The sequence below is a fragment of the Seriola lalandi genome, unplaced genomic scaffold (assembly GCF_002814215.2).
Source record: "Seriola lalandi dorsalis isolate HSWRI2012SDOR001 ecotype SW California unplaced genomic scaffold, Sedor1 jcf7180002054676, whole genome shotgun sequence".
NCBI lineage: Eukaryota > Metazoa > Chordata > Actinopteri > Carangiformes > Carangidae > Seriola > Seriola lalandi.
In genome coordinates, this window is record NW_019525229.1 from 559997 (window position 1) to 575774 (window position 15778).

Below are 15778 nucleotides of genomic sequence, written 5' to 3' on the forward strand. Positions count from 1 at the left end.
ATTTAATAAGCAGTGTGGAGATTTCCTGTCCAATAGTATGTCAGACATAGATTCCAAAAATATACAGAATATAGACGGTTGTATTTCCAAAATAAAAACTGAATATTTGCTGGATACAGTTAATACAATTTTCATGAAACAGAAAACATGCTGTGCAGGCAAGAGGGTGCGAAAATTTCATTTCATTTTCAACCTTGGAAATAATAGTTTGACTAAACAATAATAACCCTAACCCTTTCCCCTGGAGCTTTCAACTGCCTCTGTCTGCTCCAGAAAAAGCTAATAAGTGGACCTTATGTTTTCTATTTGGATAATTTCATCAAATTCAGTCAGGAAATTTATTTCAGTTTATTACGTTACAGAGTGCAGCAAGACTGAGTTCATCAGCGGAGACGATAAACTTTTTACCCTACAGTGAAACTGAAATAACATTTAGACAATAGTGCATTGACTTTAGAAGAATTTCCTTTAACCCCGTCCTGTGTTTCAGGAAACATCCGGCAATCCTAAACTTTCTAAAAAAAACTTTCATCCTTCACATGTATTTTCATCTTAGTTTACAAAGTGTCAGAGATAGGGTTAAAATTGACTCATAACTCAAACATAAAACAGGAGGTTCTCTATCTGGTACAGCTGTGGGAGAGTGACATGTTTGGTCATGTATTATACCACTGCCAGCTTTGTTCAATGAATAAAATGTTAATGTAGGCTACAAGAATAAGTTTACACCCCAGCTTCAAAAGAAATATCAAGGAATATCGATCTACAAGAAACTAGCAAAATTAGTCTTACATAGGCTATATGATTTAACATAAGAAGAAAGACTGTTTTACCCTAATTAGTTTATTGAGAAGTTCTCAGTGTTCTTTTTGATTGTTAGTAATTGGTATAAGACGTTTCATTGTTTTGTTTTTTTTAAATTAGCAGAACATTGGTATTTACTTAATGTTAATCAATAAAGGCAATTACGAAATGAATTTATTAAGGATTTCTTCCAGTATGATCCTATGTATTTTACATTTACTGTCAGCAAACTTAGTACCATCAACACAGCAGTGTATCGTTTTAAAACGTTTGAGTGTGGGCTGTTTTTATCTTTCTTGAGAAAAAATTAAACATGCATTCAAAGTATACTTGAACCTGAAGTGACATAATTTCCTGCTGGGAACTGGTAAAAGCTGTTGGCTGCTGTCTGGGGGCTTGGCCATTAATTTCCTGGCAAAGGCGCTTCAGAAATTCCCTGCACGTGAAGGGGGCGCACCGGTAGTCCTAATATGGTCATCAGTTCAAAGCTGTTCCTGTCCAAAACCACATTTTCCCATTCATTTATCATGATGCCTTCAAATGCTATCGAAAATATTCAGTCGGGATTCATATTGTAGCTGACCACACATTCACAATCGGACAATGTAGCTGTTTGATACTAACAGAACAATGTAGCCTGCTTTTATATCGCCGGAAAAAAACAGTGGTCATTTGAAAAGGCTACTTTTTATCACCGCGTCCACGTTTAAACCTTTTAACCGATTCAGTATACCGGACAAAGGATTGGAAAGTTCAACTAACATACCGCACCTGAAGGCAGCACAGCTTCACCATCTTTAACTCGCAACGGGTCTGTTTAAAATAAAGAGAAACTGAAAGCAATCACCGCATCATGTTGCATCACCGGCTTTTTTCATGCCAAACCTCCTGCGCTCAAAACCCACCACACACGCCAGCTTACAGCTTCACTTCAGGCAACACACTTAGGCTACAGATTCAACAAGTCACCAAGCAACCAGCAGGCATTAGTGTGCACTACGGAATGTGCATGTTTACCAGCTTACATTCCCCTTTCCGTCCAGGGTCATTTGTAGTTCAGTCTAAGCTGCAGCGAAAATCTGAACGTCAGTGCTTTCACTGGTTGGGCACGATGCTCGGTTGAAGATTCATCCTGCCAGTGGAAAAGCAGCCATCAATCCGGCCGGCCAGCCAGCCAGCAAGCCAGCGCGCTGCGTCGGAGAGAGAGGAGGGGAAGAGATGTCCCCGTTATTCATGGACACCGGGTACGATCCCAACAGCCCAGGCTCCCTGTCAGCTGAGGAGAGCAACAGCAACACAGCTGGATCGGTGAGTCCTCCTTCTCATCTTTAACATTCAATCAATCAATCAATCAATCAATCAATAGACTATAATCATCATGTCATCCCATTGCAACCATATCTGACCCTTGATGGATATTAATGTCCAAAACCATGACCACATAATATTTATTTATTTTCACTTTGCACTATTTGCACTTGCTTGCTGTTCTCACTCTGATCCATGCATTTCTTGGTTTTTACGTTTTCTTTTATTGGACAATAGTTGGACAATGTACCCTGTTTTGTGTCTTCTGTAAAGCACTTTGTAACTTCAAAAAAAACAACATATAAATAAAGGTATTATTATAACTCACTCACTCTAAAATCAATATGAACCCACTACTGAGCACCACAGACACACTTTAAATTCCCTGTAACTGGACTATTACAAGTGATTTTATATCAGGAAACAATTTACATACCATCACATCAAAGTGGACTGAAAAGATCTTACTACCACCGTAGCATTTCACAAAACTTATTTCACAATAACAAATAAATAACAAAATAACAGTGTGTCTTCACACCTCATAACATATGGCACTGTTAGAATAGTTACCAGCATTTATGTTGTCTAACTGAAATGGTTCTCACTTGGATTCGGCCAGGTTTCCCATTTCAGTGAGTGCTGACTGATATATGTTTATTTTTTGTTCAAGCCTTGCTGCTGTGCACTTGTCCTCTCTTACTAGTAAAGAAAAAGTGGATGTAATGTAAAATCTTTTTTTTTTTTAAAAACCCTGTATAATGAATATGGACTGCAATGAATATGGTTTTAGTTGTTCTGCTGAGAGGGATGCACTTCCAATTTCACAATAAAGCTCCTGTTCCTATTGAGTCTGAACAAAAATGTCTAACAAATGAACGCATTGTATTCTTGTCTTCATTGCAGAAAACAAACATTTGATATAGAGATAATCATTTGTGTTTCTGGTCCCATTTGGGACCATTTCATGAAGTAATAAAAGTGAAACACAGTAACTGAAGAGGTTTTTAGATGCAGCTGTCAGGAGAAGAACAATTTACTCTCACATCTAACCTTGCACTGTTGGTCATCAATTTGTCAACTTGACCCCTGGAAACGCTGCTCCTCAATCATGTGCCACAATTTCCTGTCCAGGACTATTATTTGTTTACTGACCTGCTTGAATTGAGAGACCACAAGGCAGTGCATGTGATAGATTCGTCTCATGACCTTATGAACCGTGACATTTTTGAAAACATTATGCAATATTAAAAAGTTATTGATATTTGCCTTGTGTAAAGATGTGCACCTTAAAAGGTCAACAAAGAGAAGTATGCGCTTGAAAGTCACGCACAGAGTCATGATTGTGCTCAGCTGTGTGTACATTGATATTCACAGGAGAGAGAAGGAGAGGGACAACAGGTGGGAGGCACAGGGAGAAAAAGACGAGAGAAGAACAGAGACGCGGCGAGGAAGACCCGCCGTAAACAAACAGAGAGAGCGGACCAACTTCATGAGGTCTGAAACATGCACTCCTTATTTTCTTGCTCTCCTTTCCCTCCCCCTTTCCTTACACCGTCATCCTGTGACTCTGCCACTTTCTATCTGCCTCTCAATCTCACACATGGGCAGGTTGTGTAACTAGTGTGTGTGTGTGTGTGTGTTGTGTGTGTGTGAGTGTGTGTGAATGTGTGTGTGTGTGTGTGTGTGTGAGTGTTTGTGTGTGTGTGTGTGTGTGTGTGTGTGTGTGTGTCTTGTGTAATCTGGCAGTATGCTCCTAGCCGTTTCTTGTAAATAGTCTGCTTTAGCAGAAGGGCTATCACTCCCTGTAGTTTGCCCTCCCATTGGCCCCTCCCTTTCCTCTTTGTCCTGTACACACACACACACACACACACACACACACACACACATACATTAGGGGCTATTTAAGGCACTGACGTGAATTCCTGATTGGATGTGATGCAACAATACGTCTGTACCACTGGAAACTATGTAAATATTTTAAAATTAGACATAATTATATCCTCATATCCTTATACTGCCATCCTTCTGGAAACCAAGAAATTATGCTCTTCTTTTAGGGACTGTTGCATGTCAAACAGTCTAAATCTTTAGTGGTATTTCCTGTTAATTGTTTCTCATGAGAAGAAAATTAATAATCATATTAAAATAAGCATTTGAGGTTTTGGGAAATACTCAAATTGACTTTCTTGCAGAGAATTAGATGATGGAATTGATGCTACTGTCACGTCTGTGCGCTAAATATAGAGCTAAAGCCAGCAACCAGTTAGCTTCGCTTAGCATAAAGGCTGGAAACAGAGGGAAACAGCTAGCCACTTATATCATATTTATTAGCAAGCTTTACAGGTGCAGGGAGGAAGATTTTGTTACTTTTCAACCATGCTAGCTGTTCCCCTCTGTTTCCACTCTTTATGCTAAGCTAAACTCACCAGTTGTGGCTCCATATTTAATCAACAGGTATGACAGTGGTATCGATCTATCGGGCACATTACCCTTGACTGAACAGCATTTATGAAAATTGTGAAGTATTATAATTCTCTTACTACTCGAGGGTGTGATCTTTCTTGAATATTGATTACCATATATTCAAATTTCCTGTCTAATGGGTTTCTGTGCAGTCAAACATACAGTAGTGTCTGTAATCAGATGGTGTTTTTTCCCCAATAAACATAACAAAAGTGAAAATCTGATTTTTATAAAACTGTCACATGATTTACTTTCAGGTTAAGTTATACGTCTAGATGCGCACACACACCCATAAACTGTCACTCTCACATGACATCCAAACCTGTAGTTCACTATGCTGCGCCTAGTCTTTTGGTTGAAGACGTTTCTCTGTGATACTAATTACACTTTGCTTTACGTATCGCCTATTTCACATCCAACCTGTTCTAACTCTGAGCATTTACTGAAAATGTGAATGGGTATGTGTCTTTTTATATGCAGGGGATGCAGACTTTCACTTTCTGTTTCTCCTCTTCTCGGTTCTGCTCTCTGCGTCTGTCCGTCAGGTTAATTTTGAAGACTCATCGCTGCCACAAGTTTGACTTATCAAAAGTAGAGCCTCTGTGTCAGCAGTCCATGGTTTAAAGGGTCAGCACATGTGTCGCACAGCTGCATACTACTGCGTCTTTGACTGACTAATGGACAGTGACCTTAAGAGGAGTAAAGTAGACATTGAATCTTACTGAGGAAAAACACTATTTTTCTTTGCATATTCGAGTGTGCACTTGTGGACACTGATGCTCGATGGCGATGAACACTGGCTGTTGTGGAGGATAAGTGTTTTTCAGACTGCACTGAAACTTAATTGGGCCATAAAAGCGAGGGTTTAGTTAATAGATAAACTCAAAGAAAACAGCTCTAGATACTATAAATAGGCAGAGATTTATTTTTAAAGATGTTCGGCCACATTTTAATTGGATATCTTTCTAACTAAACTCTGCTACGATCGGCAGGGAATCACCTTTTTTGCTCTCTCCACCCTCCTCCTTTCATGCTGAACTTGCAGTACTGTCACTGAACAGCGATATTTCAGTTCTCCTTTGGGGTTCTGACTTTGGCCGCACATCATCCCCTTTATGGCTGTTGTACTTTCTATTACAGTGCTTGAGAAGACTCCGTAAGAAGTGTGTCATTAGTCTTGCCTGGCTGTAGTGTTTTATTGCAGCACAAGTCAGGCGTGCTGTGATATTATGTGGGTGGGATGTGATTGCGTTTAGTATTTGTCTTTTGATGTATGTTGTTAATCTGTTTTTATGGCTGATGAGTGCCACTCTGAGGGATAATAAACATATACCTGACTCAGCTTGACATTTACTATTTGTGGTTTCTTTTCTCCACTCATGTTCATGTCGCTTGTTTTTCTTTTTTTCTACCCCCTTCTCCTTCCTTACTACTCTTTTACCCTTCACCCTCTTCTCTTTAGGAGCTTCAGTCTCTGGAGCGGACAAACTCAACCCTTCAAAAGGAGATCACGGTGTTGAAAAAAGACCTCCACCGCTACATGACAGCTCTGGCGCATCATGAACCTTACTGCCGCCTGAGAGCTTCTGGGTCCAGCTCCAGCTCAACAAGCCGCCTCTCAGTTTCCCCCTCAGCTGAGTGTCAGACCAGTTCCAGCCCTCCTAAGGTTGCTCTTCAGACCTCAAGCTCCACTTTGGCTACTGCCCCTTCAATCTCTACCTCCTTAACCTCCAGCCGGGGTCTTCAGACTCTTGACTGTGTTGAAAATTCTCATCTGTCACCTTCAGCTTCTGCCCCAACAGCTACAACATTATCCTCGTCTTCTGGCTCGTCTACTGAACTTGGCATGGCCTCCTCCTCCAGCCCCGTGACTGTTCCTTATTCAGTCTCATTTTCCGCTCTCCCAGCACCTCACTCTTTGTTTAGTGAAGAGCCTCCAATCAACTCAAGGCCGACAAATGTTACGCCTGTCTGCACTGCCCTTGTTTCAACCCGTAATCCCTCTAGTACCCTCACCACAGCTGCTCAGCCTCAATCTGGGCAAGACACCATCCACGAAACCTCTTCAGTGCCAGCGAATGCGTGTTTCAATACGCTTCATTCTGACACTCTGGATGCGTTTTTAATGAAGCAAACATCTTTTCTAACTGCGTCATCTAATGTGGTGCCACCTTACTCCCATTTGGCGGGAGAAAATGAAAGTCTATTAACGCAAGGTTATTCCATGAATGTGCCCCAGCATCATCCAGGTCAGTACAGTGGAAATCCAAACAATTCAACTCCGCTGTGTTCTCTTTTACCTTCAACTCTTCAAGATCCTGCTCTTCAGTCCCTTACAGTCTCACCTAAGGCCAACTTGGAGCCGTCTCCTGCCCCCGCCTTTGCCTTAAAGCCAAGTTACAGACAACAAATGACTCCCAATCCTGTGTCTCTGCTCTCCCTCCTCACTGTCCCGAGTCCTCTAGACATCTCTCAGACCAACTCCAACAGTTCTGACGAACTTATCTCTCAACCTCCGCCCTCACTGACACTATTGGCTGATCCTGCAAGCGACCTTTCCCTTTCTGAGTTGCTAGAGGTCAATGATTGGATCCTAAGCGGGACTAGTGATCAGTAGCACTACATAACACACGGCAAAGGAGGACCAGCGTCCTTACATCAAAAAGTTTTGAACTATTTAACTGAACTCTGATGATTTAGGACTCAGACTGTGTCCAAAAGGATCTGCTGTTTAGCTTCTTGGGAGTCAAAATATGATGCAGACCAGCTAAAGCAACAGCTGTAAACTGTAAGGTTTTACAGACAGATTTTCACAGCTGGCATTAAGTTGGAACTTGTTCATGGAAAACTGGCATCAATGGCCAAACAAAATGTCTGGGCCGTCGCTGGTATTCAACTTTTTTGCTTCTTCTTAAAGGGATACTACAGTGATTTAGTATTGCACTTTTATAAGGTTAAGAGATGGAACAATGGCCAAAACTGAAGCAGCAGAGGCAGGTTTAGTTCCTAGTATGGGTTAAATTCCAACAATGCTGAATCCTACATTTCCCATAATGCTCCCCAACAGAATGTTCTATTACACCCTCCAAGCCTGGGGAAATAAACAATACTTTTCAAACCCTGTGCCTCCAATTTGTAACACAGGCTTTCTGATATAAATTTGACTCGACAAAGTTCCTAATGTCACAGAAGACATTATACAAATGTTTCCACAAACTGAGTAACAGCCCCCGTGATTAGTAAATTGTTGTCTACATCTGAAATTGGTGGAGTTTCCCTTTCATAACAGCAAAGAACCCAGACGGCTTTGTATAAGCCAAGCTAAGGTTTCAGAGACTGGAGTCATATACTTGTTTTACTCCTTTTCTGCAGCTGCTAAAACCTCACTTTGTTGGACAACGGGCCAAAACTTTGTACAGTAATTGAGCGACTTTTGAGTGCAAGCCATTCTAGTTGTAATGTGACCCAGCTAAAATCCAGCAGTGGAAATTTTTCACAGCTTTGAATATGTGAAAGACATTCAGTTATTCATAGCCAGTTATTCCTGAATGAGTGATTCAGCTTCGGAAACTTAATTCAAACGTAATTTTAGGGAGGGTGGGGTGGACACTTCCTTGTAACTTCATGGAAATTTCATGCAAAAGTCTTAAGGAGAAATTTCCATCTTTGCTTGGAACTGCAGTTCTTTTTTTTTTACCATGTTGAAAGTACATAATCAAACACACACTCTCCTCACAGTCTAATATATTTTGCTGCTACTGATGATCAATTTGCTGTTTGATCATTGTTATCTGTAGTATTGATCTGTTGTCTGCTGCTCTATCTGCTTATCTGCTGGTGTCAAAGTGCATATTCTGAAATAAATTTGTGCTTAGCTAAATAACCACAAGTAAGGACCCTATCCTTACTTGCAGTAATTACATGACCAAAACCAGCTAAATGTGTATTAAAAAAAAAATCACATATTTTTGGGCTTGTACTAATGTTGAGTTTCACCAGTCTGTTTTACAAACTGAGCTGTTTTCACAGGCAGTACACCAGCAGCAGGCCTGTACTGATCTGTCAGGGAGAATGAGAAAACAGCAGCATGAGCTGAGGAGGTTGTCAGGGACGGCTTCATTAAGCATGGCGATGGTGATGAGGGTTATCGAGGGAGACACAGGTCTTGTGGTCCACCAACATCCTCACCCCTGAGAGTTTAAACCTATGATGAGAAATTGTTGTATGATTGATATTTCTCTCATTTCATTTATTGAGAGAAATAAATTAATTTTTCCTTTTCATTCCCCGTAACTGATTATAAGAGGACAAAGGCTGCTAAAATCTGTTATAGGAACTACTGCTTTAAAGAAATGGATTTTATTTTTCTTTATTTTTAGCTGTGCTTATGCACTGTGATTATATTACAATGACGAGTTTGGTTTTTCAGATGATTTATGTAATCGATCTGCTTTTTACATAGTATCTCTATAGTAATGTTGGAAATAGGAGATAGAAGCTTATGATTTAGACTGAGACTTATGGGTGTGTGTGTGTGTGTTATGACCATTTTGTATTTATCATGCATTAGATTAATATATTTATGCTATAAAACGGATTGCAATAAAACATTAATTACAAATGTTTTATTAAAACTTTTTTTCGCTTTTGTTCAATTTACAGTTCTGTTCTATCTGTAACATATGAAGCTTTTCTAATATAAAATCCAGTCTACAGTTAAAGTCACACTGTGTAATTAATGGAAGTTGAAATAACACACTCTTTTAACAAAGGAAATTCATTCACAATAAAACACACACACTTGGTCAGTATCAATACATCAATACACTCCAAAGTTTCGCTGCTATACAGCCTCATTTGGTCCAGTATGGTCATTAGCTTATGGTTGCTAATGTTAGCAAGCTTTATTACTGTATAACTGACATTACAGACTTTCTAAACTTGAGGAATCCTATCAGTTCATTCATCTGTTACACTATATTGTAGCATTTTAACATTGTCCTGTAAATGTTATGTGGCCACATGTGACATTTAACAACAGCTCACTTTTACAGCTTGTGGACTGTTGTTAGTAGAACAATATTACATATTGTTTCTTACATTTAGACAAATTTTGACCACGCTAAAATATCTCAAAAACTATTGAATGGATTGCTGTGGGACTTTTGTTATTTTTGTGATTTTTGTGATTTTTGTGAATCCTTGACGTTTCCTCTTGTACAACAACGAGCTTGACCTTTGTGCTTTTGAGTGAAATGTCTCAACAGCTACTGGATGGACTGCCATGACATTTATCACACACATTCATTTTGATCTTCAGGAAGAATTGAAATAACTTTGGGGATCTGCTGACTTTTCCTCCAGCCCCGTCATTAGGTCAGAATTTTAATTTGCTCAATACTTTGGTTAATGGCCAAATACTGTACAATATCTGCAGTTAACAAATCTTAGCAGCTAATATGCTAACTTCAGATGGTGCTCATGGCAAACATTATAGGCCCATCTGTGTAGAATCTGCATGTTCTTCAGCTCAAAGCTGCTGCAATATCATAGAGCATGGATGTAGATGTTGTAGAAGGTTTCTGATTGATGAGCTCATAGTTATAGAGTACAATGTAATTGTTAAGTGCTGCTAACCATAGTGTTTGTAGATTTCTGTCAGTCCTCAACAGGCTGGTATAAATCCCCTCTGATGACAGCAAATGTGAAGCAGAGAAGACCAGCAGCGCCCCTCTGGCGTCAACTGCCAGCCATTTAGCCTACTGCTTTATACACAACCACCACCCCCACCACCCTCCCCCGGTGTTTTTCCCAGAAAGCAATCGGCTGAGCTCACCTGCGACACAACACAGGGAGGAGGAGGAGAAGGAGGAGGACTACAGGAGGAGGGAATGGGGCGCAGGCGCACGCTGTTACGCACGTCCTTGTCCTGCATATAGGATTATGAGGCTGGAGCGTGTTTATGGTGAGAGGAGCAATAAGAAGCGTTCAAGGCTGGCAGCGCAAACACATTCACTGCCAGCCAAGGTGTGACTTTGAGAGGGAGATCAAAGCGCGTGGATAATTACGCTTTTGAACAAACACCGTGTGCGCGTGTGTGTGTGTATGTGTGTGTGTGTGATACAGTGAGAGAGAACAAGTGGCTTAGTGGGGAGAGGAACAATGGATGGGACTTGATCCTGAAAGCCAACTACAACCCCGCGTGCACGCACAAACAACACACGCGCGCGCTCACCTCAAGATAGGAAGCGAGGAAAATGGGGGAAAGGGAGGGGAGGAATGAGGTGGTGGTGGTGGTAGTGGGGATGGCGGGGGGGGAGTCAGACAGAAACAGTGATAGCGGTGAGCTGGCGGCGCACAGGAGCGAATATTTCATAAGAGGATGAAACAGAGGTTCAGCAGAGGTGATGCTGTGAGAGCGGAGGAGCGCGAGACACTAATGACGCATCTGTAGAAAATGAAGCGGGTTTAAAGGAGCGCGCGGCCAGGCCACATAAATAAAGGCAAATAATTAAATAAATCCATCCCATAGCGTCATCCGCAGTGAGGAGCCTCATTCCTCTCTCTCCTTGCACCACCTTTAGGCTGAGGAACCGTTTCAAGGCAGACAGAGTGAGATTAGAGAACATCCGGTCACAGTTTTCAAAATAAAACCCTTACCTGCTTTGGAACATTTTTCACTGAAACAACTAGGCATGGCAAAGAGTGGCAAATCACTTATATTGAAAACATAACAAACGTTGTCCACTGGCTCCTGGCAGATGACCTTGACCCCTTATCAGTCAATACAGGGGGAGCACCTAAGAATTTAAATCCTGGAACAAATCTTTCCCTGTCTTTATTTGTCTCTTGAGATATAGTTCTACAGGTGCTGGTGCTTTGTTGTTATATGACTGCATGCAGTTAGATGCAGAATCTGCCTTAAGGTGAAGAATGAATAACTGGACAGTGAAAAGAAAAGAGCTGTTTTCATAAATAGCTTTGTACATGCTGATAATGAGGTGATACAAGAAGTATTGTAAAAGGAAGGACACTCATAACTCCAACCAAATCTTTTCATTTTGAACTCTACACTGCAAGCCCATGTTTACCAACCTGCCCAGGGATACTTTAAGCTCATAGATGTCAGATGAAATAGAGAGCATATCCAAGTTTCCCTGGACAGAGTGCTTACTTACTATTGTCTGAAAACATTGTTTGGGCATTTTTAATATCACCAAAGTTGTATTTGTATGAGTAGCATGACTAGGTGTTAATGAAGATAATTTGTGATTCAGGCTTATAAGCAAATGTTTGACATCCTTGTCTGTTTAATTTGTTTCCTTTTAATTAGTCCGATGTAGTCTAAGACCTTTACAGTCTTGTGCATATTTATAGACCACTGTCTTGGACCCATGTAGCTCATGTTTACCTACTTTAATCAGTTAGTCAGTTTCTATACATCACAACACTTTTATTTTCTCTAGCCCATATTTTATTTTGAAAGCAAGGATGCCTAATTTCCTGTGCCTTCCTGACTCACTGCGAGCCTCTTTACGCAGCTCTCTGAGGCGCCGTAGGACGACCGGATAACGGGAACCAAGAAGGGGGACAAGAGCAAAACGCGTCAGTCTGACAGACATAGACGAGGTGCTATTGTATAACACAGGCCTTCAGTCTTTTCACTCCGGGCTGCCGCTACGAGGAGGAGCGGCTCCTCTCTTTCATTTTTGCCTTCTTTCTTGTTCCCACCGCGGAGGGAGAGACGGAGCGGAGCGGCGGGAGCTCGGTGTTGAATCGGCCGCTGGCGGAGGACCTGCACATGTCCGCGCGGTGAGGGACCGTTTGTTTCCCCGCCCTGATACGGTTGGAGGACGGCAGGAAGAGGAGGAGGCTGTGTGGAGGGGCATCAACCGCGACGAGATCGACATTATCAACCTCCGAGAAAAAATAAATAAGAAGAATAAAATAATCATAATAAGAAGCAGGTGCGGCCGTTTTGACGGTCGAAAGAAGATCCGTTAAAACGAGCGAGAAGGACAACAGTGATGCGGCAGCCGAGGTGGGCCCAGATTGATGATTTTATGATATCATCATCCACCGCCAGGACCGATCACTGATTTTATTGATAAGGAGCATCATCGAGGAGAATAAGCTATAAACTGACCTGGAGTCCCTGTGTTTGTTTTTGATGTGGATAAACAGGAGGAGGTTAATCGGTGCTTGATTGCAGTGATTTTTCTTCAGCTGTATGATCAATTATAGAAATATATATCCTGATTTAGGCCCATGACTTAGTCTGTGTGTGACGCCAATACAGCAGCAGCAGCAGAGAGAGAGAGAGAGAGGGAGAGAGAGAGGGAGTGTGAGTGAGAGTGTGTGTGTGAGGAGACGCGCCTGTCTGAGCATCATCTGGTAGCTGTACAGGGCTACTCCTCCACGGGGATGATACACAAGCGATTTCTCATCTGTGCGTGAAAACCAGAAGAACCAGGGATGCTGCTGATGCTGCTGCTGCTGCCATTTCCAGTCCGGCTCTGATAGAGACAGCGAGGCAAACAGCACGGGACTGGACAACCAGAAAATATCCAGTCTCCTCACCTCTCCTCCGCCTCTGCACCTTTCTCCCTCCCCCCTCCCCTTTATCTCTCACCCCTCTCCACCTGCTCCCTCTTCATCCTCTTCCTCCTCCACCTCCACCACCACCACCCCCTGGAGCGTCTATTCATTCTGATCAATTGATAATCCATCTGTGATTCAGAAAGCCACCCACTCCTCCATCCTCTCTTCCCATCCATTCACCCCTACATCCTCTTAAACGCCTCTCTTACGCACTCTTACGCGCAAAGGCACGCACCACCTCCATCAACACCACCACCACCACCTCCAGCGCACCGCCACCGCCATCTATACAGCCATCATGGAGACGACCAAGCTGCCTCCGTCCAGCCCGTCTTCGCCGACCACCAGCTTCTCGGTGCCGTCCGCGGAGAAGGTGGATGGCTTCCCGCGCAGGTCCATGCGCAGAGCCCGGCAGAGGAGGTCCCACAGCTCGTCCCAGTTCCGCTACCAGAGCTCCCAGGTGGAGCTCACCCCTCTGCCCCTGCTCAAAGGTGAGACACTGATTTACTGTGGCAGCCATCCAGCCAGTAATATAGAGACACCATGAGGGTGTAGAGTCCAATAAGGTCGCCATCAACTCACTCACATAATATACCCATTTAATCAGTGCTGAGGAGAAGGTCTTTTCCTATTGTTAGGTGTCCACTGATACACATTGTCCTTTCTGTCCTCTGACTATCTGACTGGCAGAGGTGACAGCAATGCCTTTGATTTATTGGACTGATAGGAACCTGCCGGTTGTTGGAATATTCTTCACTTGTTTTCATTATTGAATGATCTGATTACTTTGCATTTAGCCCAATTAACTCATAGAGGAAGTTGAAATGTCCCTCCTAGTTTCCCACTGTCCAAGGCGATGATCTCAGATTTCTCGTTCTGATAATTCTGTTCAAATTCTACAAACAACCATCAACTCAACATGCATCATTTCAAGGTGCAGGGTCCACAAAAGCGTTTACAACGTAGACAGTATTTTTCGTGTTGTAGTGTAGTTGATTATGAAATATTGTGTATTTTTTGGAAGACAATATGACTTACACAGGGGTCTGGGACTGGACTGGGTTTCAAGTTCAAATTCATGTATTCAGAGTCACCGAGCTTGGCGTTGACCACCTACTTACAAACTCATTAAAACACAGCACCATCCAACATCTGCTTGTCTCCTTGAGTGGTTGATGAGGAACCATCATCCCATCATCAGGAGGCCTTTCCCCCTGACAGGACACAGCTTGTGGAGCATGCTTCTGAGTTTCCTTCAAAAATCGAACCTGAAAACAAAAATGCACCAAATTAAAAACCCGTTTGTTCAAATTGTGGCTTTGGAAGGAAAGAAATAACATGCACATGCAGTCAGTCAGAGCTGCACCATTTGCAGGTCTGTTGTTGCCATAGCTCTAATCCCAGAGCTGTTGTTACCACACAGAGGCCACTTTGATCTGTGCTGATATATGAGCTTGTTCAGAGTCCTCTCAATATGAAAGCATCCAAAGATCTAGGACCCATTGGCTTTCTCTTTCAAATATAGTACCATCTGCAGTTCCTATACACCTACCTGCTCCACCTGCGCAGACAGGCCTGGGTGGGGTTTGGCGTGATACCATTAGAAAAAGTGGATAGGAACAGCAAAATTAATAAACAAGAGCTGAAATGATTAGTTGATTAATCAATAAGCTAATTGACAAAAAACTAACCGGTAGCAATTTTAGTAATGGATTTAGAGAAACGGATCAAGCAAAAATACCAAATGTTTTCTGGACTCAGCTTCTTAGATGTGACGATCTGTTTTATATCATGTAAATTGAATATTTTAAAGTTTTGGATTGTTGACTAACAAAACAAGAGTTTTTCAGACGTCATTCACCTTGGGCTCTGGATACATTTGAGCAACTTTCAGAACAAAACAAACTTAAGCTTGATGTCGTTGTGCGACAGACATTTCTGAGTCGGTTCACTGACATTATGGCCCTTTCTGTACATGTGCTACTGTTATGCTACGTGTTAGCATTTGCCAATATCATGTAAGTGCCTCGTGTGGCCGCAGTTGTCCCTGTTTGGTAAAAGTTAAACAGTTGCTTTGACCTCAGAAAGACTGATTAGCCAGTGAGTATAGTGTCCATATCGATATTTTTTTTTTGCCTTTTCTTTTGGGTCACGCAGTCAACAAGACCTATCCCTTCATGTTTCTATGATTTTTATATAGTTTCTATTTCTGTATTCTTCATCTGCACCTCCTCCTCACCTTGTACGTCTTCTTTCCTTGTCTATGTTACCCATGTATGTAATACAAGGGCACATTGTGAGTCGTCACATATGCCTCTGACCCCTCTTTATAAGGTTACTCCCCCTCTCATGTAGCCTGCAATTGCTTCCCATTAACCCTCTGTGCTGAGAGGATCCGAGGTGGGTGTGTCTGTGCGTATGCCCTTATCTGTTTTCACACCTCATTTCCACGGCGTTCACTTCCTCTCAGGCCCGAGAGCGAGGAGGTGGAGATGGAGGGTTTCCATTGTGTCTTTACAGCACCTTTGGTTCAGACTTCTGTGTGCATACTAGCCGTAGCCTTCTTAGACACAAGTCCCAGTTATCACATGGCTGCTGC

The 15778-nt window shown here is 42.2% G+C and overlaps 2 protein-coding genes across 2 annotated transcripts in view; both read left to right on the top strand.

Annotated features, from left to right (window-relative positions):
- The first annotated feature begins 1414 nt into the window (after positions 1-1414).
- On the top strand, positions 1415-9199 carry batf2 (basic leucine zipper ATF-like transcription factor 2). Its single transcript, XM_087178091.1, has 3 exons — positions 1415-2112; positions 3490-3609; positions 6041-9199. Exons 1-3 carry the CDS (start codon positions 2023-2025, stop codon positions 7193-7195), a joined length of 1365 nt encoding a protein of 454 aa, XP_087034217.1. The 5' UTR covers positions 1415-2022; the 3' UTR covers positions 7196-9199.
- Positions 9200-12154: 2955 nt separating this feature from the next.
- The window catches only part of ppp2r5b (protein phosphatase 2, regulatory subunit B', beta), a 40989-nt gene continuing 37365 nt past the window's right edge, over positions 12155-15778 (top strand). The window contains exon 1 of the mRNA XM_023421767.2: positions 12155-13670. Coding sequence (XP_023277535.1) covers positions 13478-13670 — 193 coding nt within the window. The 5' untranslated portion in view covers positions 12155-13477. The remainder of the gene's footprint in view (positions 13671-15778) is intronic.